This window comes from Lolium perenne, chromosome 4, assembly GCF_019359855.2.
Source record: "Lolium perenne isolate Kyuss_39 chromosome 4, Kyuss_2.0, whole genome shotgun sequence".
NCBI classification, from domain to species: domain Eukaryota; kingdom Viridiplantae; phylum Streptophyta; class Magnoliopsida; order Poales; family Poaceae; genus Lolium; species Lolium perenne.
The window spans coordinates 267,079,747-267,087,422 of record NC_067247.2 but is presented as its reverse complement, the minus strand read 5'-3'; the positions used below and the strand labels follow the sequence as shown (position 1 = coordinate 267,087,422).

Sequence of the window (7,676 nt, the reverse complement as noted above, 5' to 3'; positions counted from 1 at the left end):
GCACCTGGAATGGTAGAAACGGTCCCGTCTACACACCGATGATGATATGGCTGACAAATTTGTGTAGTGTTTCTGTGTTCACACCTTCAAGGGTACACATCACGGGGTGGTGGAGTTAATTTAGGACCCACCGGCGGGTATGGAGACGGGTGAGGTGGCATGGAGAGGTGGCGACGGCGGGTATGGAGGTCGCAAACCCGCCTCCATACCTTGCGGGTGCCACCCGGCCGGAGTGAGATGAGGTGTTGTTGTGAAGTGTATAATAAAGGGCTCCTTAATTTGGTTTCATATAATCGGATAGGAAAATCATGTATGAATAGGAAAATTTAGGTTTTTTATTTGCTTAGGAATTCTGTTGTTGGATTTAGATTCTATAGGATTTTTGGTACATTCCTTTGATTCATATGATAGAAAAATCGTAGGAATAATAAAATCATAGAATTGAGACGAAGTCATCTGGCTAGTTGAATCCTATGGGAAGATGAGTTGTGTTTGATTGTGCCAAAGGATATTTTCCATGAGGGTAAAACCTAATGTATTATTCCTATATAATTTGCATTACAAGATTCCTATAGAACTAGTTCCTATATATAGGACATATGTTCCTAGTAATAAAATAACTAGGGTGTAGGAAAAATTCCCATATATAGGATCTAAGGGCATCTCCAACCGAGCGACCCATCCCGCGCCCGCGCGTCCGGATGGGTCGAAACGGACAAAACCGCGTCCCAGCGCGCGGACCCATCCCTAAAACGGATGGCCCAGCGTGTCCGGGACGATCCAAACCCGGCCCAAATCTTGGACGGGTTTGCGTGGCCGCGGACGCGAAAGGCTGGTCGCTCGCGTCCTCCCCTTGTCCGCCCTGGCCCGCCTGTCTGCCACCCAAAACACAAGGCCGTCGCACACATCTCCCCACCGCTCCGCCGCCACCCACGGACCGGCGATTTGGGAGCGCGTCGACGCCGGCCATCGTCGTCGAGACGCCGGCAAGCGGGGCGGAAGCATAGGTCGAGGTCCCGCGCTGCTATCGCCGACTCGTAGCAGAGTCGGAGGAGGCCGCCGCCGGCGCTGTTGTCCTCTCACCGTCGCGACACCTCCCGCCGTTCGCAGCTGCGCCGTTTCCGCCGGAGGTGAGCTCTCCTGCACCGTCTTTCCAGACCGCAAGTCGGCTGAGACGGCCATGGCTGCAGGTCCCTAGAGAAGCATTTGGATCGCCTCCGCCTGCGAGGTGTTCGTTCAAATGCTCGAACTAAAATGTGTCCTTTTCAGATCATGGTGGACAGCGACGACGAATACTACTTCAAGAACTTCATCGACACGTCGTCGGAAGAGGAGTCCGACGACGATTTTTTCACGGATGCTGCGCTGCTCATCCACGAGCACACTGTCTCGCAAATCCCCGTGTTCCGGGGGTCCTTGCCGGGGCGCGCGGCCGCCTTGGACCGCAAAAGAGAACGCGGCCACGACCAGCTCTACAACGACTACTTCCAACCCACTCCATTGTTCGTGCCGCACTTGTTTCGCCGTCGTTTTCGGATGACCAGGCCGCTGTTCCGCCGGATAATGGATGGCGTCAAGATCTACGACGACTACTTCTGTGCGAAAGTGGATGCAATTGGCAAGGTAGGCCTCTCTTCGTACCAGAAATGCACGGCAGCGATTAGGATGCTCGCATATGGCGTTGCCGGTGATTTCGTAGATGAGTACACGCGCATGAGTGAGTCAACCGGCTTGGAATCGATGTACAGGTTCTGCAGAGCTGTGATCGGTTCGTTCGGAGAACAGTACCTCCGTCAACCTAATGCAGAGGACACAGCTCGTCTGTTGTCGATCAACGCTTTCAGGGGTTTTCCTGGGATGCTTGGCAGCATAGACTGCATGCACTGGGAGTGGAAGAACTGCCCCTTTGGTTGGCAGGGGGCATACAGCGGCCATTCTGAGGGGTGCACAGTCATTCTTGAAGCTGTTGCTTCCCATGACACATGGATTTGGCACTCATTCTTCGGAATGGCTGGCTCGCACAACGACATCAATGTGCTGCAGCGCTCTCCGGTGTTTGATAGGCTAGCGTACGGTCAGTCCCCTGATGTGGATTTTGAGATCAATGGCCACCACTACACCAAGGGGTACTACCTTGCTGATGGTATCTATCCACCTTGGGCTACACTCGTGAAGACAATCCGAAACCCCAACTCAGAGCAGGAGGCAAGGTTTGCCAAAGAGCAGGAGGCAGCCCGGAAAGATGTCGAGCGGGCGTTTGGCATCCTCCAAGCTCGTTGGGCTATCGTCAGACACCCTGCCAGAGCCTGGGATGTGCAAACTCTGTGGGAGGTGATGACCGCTTGTGTAATCATGCATAACATGATTGTTGAGGTAGAGCGGGATGATTCACTCTTTGATAATGACTGGGAAGGCCAAGGAGAGTTGGTTACTCCTCAACGTGCTCCGGCATCATTCCAGGACATTCTTCATGCGCACCATGAAATTCGAGATCTAGCTGTGCACAACCAGCTTCAGGCTGATTTGGTCGAGCACATGTGGCAGCATGTAGGCAACAATGCTGCAAACAACAATGATTAAGCCTAGAGCATTTTGTATCGTTTTTTCATTTTATTTGAATAATACTTTATCCTTGATTACATGGACTATGTAATGTGTAATACATTTTGAGCATTTGAACTACTTTATATATTTTTTCTATAATTTATTTTGCGTTTTTCTAGTGAATTTACAAGAAAAACATACCATGGGGCGCCGCGACCCAAATCTGGCGCGTTGGGCGCAGCGCGCGACCCAAACGGACACGCGGACGCGGGGCTCCGTCCGCGCGTCCGCTCGGGTACGCAAACGGCCCAAAACGGACGGCCCAGCGCGTCCGTTTGGGTCGCCCGGTTGGAGATGCCCTAAACCCTACACGTAGAGTTCCCTCTTACGAGTTATCCTATATTTGAATCAAAGAAGTATTTTTTGATTCCATGGGAACATATCCTATATATATAGGAACCAATTCTATAGTAATCTTGTAGTGCAACTATAGGAATATAACTTTAGGTCGTACCTCATGGAAAAAACCTTTGCACAATCAAACAAAACTATCTTTCTATCTGATTCAACTAGCCATGGAATCCCAATCCTAGCCCGGCCTTTCCATTAGTTAAGAGTTTTGGATACGTTGGCTATGAAGCCTTGACACAGTAATAACAAACGCATGCACGTGCATGTTTTGTACTTTTCAATATCATGATTTCTAGCTAATTAATTGATCTTACAAGATGTACAAACACATATAATTAATACAAGCATTATTCCACAAAATATTAGGACTACACTCTTCGGTTATTCTAACATAGCATCAAACATATGTGCATCAGAAGCAGAGTATTTGGTTTATGAGTAGATATTATTTAAGATTAATAAAATTCTGAGTACGATTCCCAATAAATTAGAATGGAAGGTCCTATTTGCTAAACACTGCACACTGCGAATTCCTTAATTGTCAACCGTTGGATTGACTCAGATGAATGGTTAGATTTGTCTCCGAACTACAGGTCAATATGAGCACACTATATAAGGACAGAATGAGGAAGAGAGAGCAACTGACTTGCGTACTCAAAGAAGAAGAACAGAGTGAGAGAGAGAGAGAGTGAGGGAGAGCAAATGACTCTACGTACTCTTTACATTCCTCCCATATATCTGGCGGGCCGACCGACGCACGGCTCCGCCTCTCTATCGTCTTCCGCCAGGTCTCTTTGTTCGTGGTGCTGAGGGGAAGACGTTGCCCGGTGTAACAACCCAAAAATTTCAAAACAAACAAAATGAATTTCCCTAGTTCCAAATTTTGGAACCAACAAAAACTTTTATTAAAATAAGATGGATACATATAGATCTTGTTTAAATCTTGTGTTTTGCCATGATGAGTGTTTTTATGCTTATGTGTTAAAACCTTAAACCCTAACCTTCTCCAAAAATCCTTTGGATCCTTTTTGAGAAACCCAAAATAAAATAAAAGACCTATGGGAACATATAACCCTAATAGGTAAATCTTGAACCCTACCTTTTTTAATTTTGCTAAATGGTGGTGAACCTTTGTGAACCCCACTAAACCCTAGACCTCACCCCTCTTTTCACCACTACTAGATAAAATGAAATAAAAAGAAATTAAATAAGAAAAAGGTATATGTGCCTATGGCTATTTTTATAAAACTTTACCCTAAGCTTTGCTACTTTGCTTAGAGGTTTAGAAAACCTTCATACACCTTACCTAGTACCTACCAAACCAATTCCAAGTGGTTTCCAAAGAAAATAAAAAAGAAACTAAAAATGCCATAGAGGCATATGTGAGAAAAATGCAAATTTGTGAATTTGAGAAGTTTGACCCTAGGACTTGTTGTGAATGGTTGGATCACTTCCAAATACCATTTCAATACTCAACAACATCAATTGGGCCAAGAACACTCAAATCAAAAACCAATGCAACATATGCATAGAGGCATATGAGAACCATAGCCCTTTTCACCAAATCTTGACCTATGCTTTTCTACCTTGACCAAATGATGGGAAACCATCTCTCAACCTATTATAACCCTAAATTGACCCTAACCCATGTCCAAGTGAAGCAAGGTGAACCCTTTTCAAAAATAATAAAACTTAACACATCACCTCTTATGTGTTATGGCCAATTTTGCAAATCTTGGATCAAGACCTTTTTGAATGGATTCAATGGTTTGGAAATGTTTCTAAACTCATAAGAATCACATTAGAGTCAACAAAAGTCAAAACAAATGGAGAGAAATCAATTGGTGAGAAAATCCCATTTTCACTCAATTACACATAGAGCCAAATTTGCAAATCTTCAAGCAAGGCCACCATGGCTTGATCTATTGCTTGTAAAACTCTTATATATGTTAAACAAACACAATTGCATCAAAGAAACAAGAATCCAATCAAAGGAAATCTCAAAACCATCTCACATATGATAATGGTCATATGATCCATTTATAAAATCTTCCCTACTTTACACCCCTGCATTTGACTTTTCTTCAACCAAACTTGGTCAACTATGACCATGTCATCCAAGACCATGTCAAGGTCAACAACTTCCATGTTGACCATCCCTGCTAAAGTTGACCAGGTTGACCAGTATAGTGTTGCCAAGTGGAGACTTTGGATTAAAGAGAAGATCACCTCACTTTTGCCATTTCGCAATTCTTCACCAAATTGACCACCACCACCACCTTTCCACTTCTATGAATATATAAATGAGATCCACCAAAGGAATTTTCAAAATTCAAAAATATTTCTCTTTCGGCCATTTGGTCGAGCACCTTGCAGGCAGGGATAAACATTGAGCCCATACTGAATTTTTGGTTGGACTTGGTCCACCTCTGCCCCTCTCTGCTGCATTGGCACTTCACCTCACCCCTCAGGACCAGTGTCAAGCCTTGCCACCACTTGCCTTGGACCAATCTTGACCAAACCCAAACCATGCCGGCCACTTGACACTCCACATGCCATCACTCCCTCCTCTCACATCCATCTCACTCCACCATGTCATCTGCCCTCCCCTGACCCTACTGATGCTGACCCTGCACGCCCTGAACCAAGACGACGTCGGCATTGACCAGCCTGAGCCCTGCCCAGACGCGCCCAGAAGCGCCCATGCGCGACAGGACGCGCATGGTGACGCCCCGGAGCACGCCAGAGCGCGTCGTCGCCTAGTCGCCTCCAACTCCCCCCTGACCTCAGCTATTGCACGGAGCATCGCCACGGCACCAGTTAGCTCCCAGACAACCCCATCTCCCCGCTCGAGCACTGTCGCCGTCGTCACCATCGACGACTGTCCGCCACGGTACAACGCGCGCGTCACGCTCCTGCTCGCCACAGACCCTCGTTTTCAGTGCCTTCAAGCGCGTCGTGATCCCTGTGACGTAAGGAAGAGAGCAGCATCGCCGCCCACTCCTCTCCGCCACTGTGCCGTCGTCGCCATGACCGACCAACTCATGCCGCGCTGCCCTTCCTCGCCCGCTATAAAAGCCGACGCTCCTCGGACGAATTCGGCACACCAAACCGTTCTCCTCTCCCTCCTGAACCTCCTCGACCTCTTCCCATCTCCGATTCACTCCTCCTTTGCCGGAATTTGGCCGAAGCCCACCGCTGCAGTAGCTCAACGCCGCCGACGATCCCGAGCACCCCCGGAGCTACTGCGACCCTCCTTCGACTCGTCATCATCGACAACGTCGATTGCCCGCCTCGCCGACCCCGCCGGACGCCGGTAAGCCGCCCATCGCGACCCCCTCGCCGTCGGCAGGGTTAGTTCCTCGCCGCTCCTGCTCGAGGACGAGGACGACTGATAGCCGTCGATCCTCCTTTAAATCCTACGGCCTCAGCGCGGCGTACCGTTTCGCGTGTGAGCACCCGCTGACAAGCGGGGGCCACTGTCGGGCAGCCCGCTGAGATGCTGGGCCGGCCCATCTCTCCCCCGCTGTGCGGCTCGCTTACTTTCCCGCCCGCGTTTGAAATTCAAACTAGTTTAGTTCTTTTCCTTTTTAATTACAATCTGATGCTAGCTTCAAAATTTAATAGATCCAAATCTCCTGAGCCGAATTCAACAAATTTTATATATTTAGAAAGCTCATGAAAGGCCCCATCCAACCACACTGGATTCAAATCAAAATATGTTGTAGATTTTGAATAGTAAAAATAACAAACCAGTGACTTTTCAAACTTCAAGTAAATCTTAAAAATCAACCATAAACTATTTTGAGGTGGTTCCACCTCTCAAAAATCACATTTGATGTTGTCTAATTTATTATGTAATAAAATACTATAGTTGTTTCATATAATCATGGGCTAAATTCAAATAATGGCTATCTGGCCATTTCTAGCTCATTTAAACTTTTTCAAAAATAGTATTTAAATTGTATGAGGTGTAGCACCTCATTTAAATCATTAATCCAAGTGATTCAATGAGAGTTGATGACACATGTATTAATGACCCATAGGTTCTTGTTTGAAAATATTAAACCTTTCATAGTAGTTTTGAATTGTTCAAAACTACTTATTAAATCATATGAGATGCTTTGGTCTCATTTAAATCTTTGTCTCAAATAATTCTACATGAGGTAGAGACCATGGTCTATTAACTCTCATAGTGAATTATTTGATGATATTAAATCTTTACTATGTTAGTATTAAATTGTATGAGGTGTTCACCTCATTTAAATCATTTTCTTGAATGATAAGTGTGAAGAGGTTGACCTGGGTCCACCTAGGTCACATATTATGCATAAGAGAAATTAAATCTTAATAAGATGATGAGAGGAAATTATTTCTCTAAGTAATTAAAAGCAACACCTTATTTAGTATGAGAGGAAATTATTTTTCCTAAATAAGAAAAACAACACATTTACCCACTTAATAGTAATGAGTGATGCTAGTTTACTTGTGTAAATTATATGAGGTGGTTCACTTCATTTAAATCTGGTCCCAAGTACTTTCATATGAAGTTTGAACCCCTGGTCCAATACTCTCACATGAAATACTTGGAGATTTAAATCATAATAGGCACTATTAAATGGTATGAGGTATCCCTACCTCATTTAAATCATTTTTCTCAAATGATGATGATGAATGGTTGACTTAGGTCAACATAAATTCATGTGTGATGATTTGAGAAA

General features: G+C 45.6%; 1 protein-coding gene across 1 annotated transcript; it reads left to right on the top strand.

Annotated features, from left to right (window-relative positions):
* Positions 1–1,104: 1,104 nt before the first annotated feature.
* On the top strand, positions 1,105–2,850 carry LOC127294882 (uncharacterized). Its single transcript, XM_051324787.2, has one exon. It carries the CDS (start codon positions 1,255–1,257, stop codon positions 2,578–2,580), a length of 1,326 nt encoding a protein of 441 aa, XP_051180747.2. The 5' UTR covers positions 1,105–1,254; the 3' UTR covers positions 2,581–2,850.
* Positions 2,851–7,676: the final 4,826 nt, after the last annotated feature.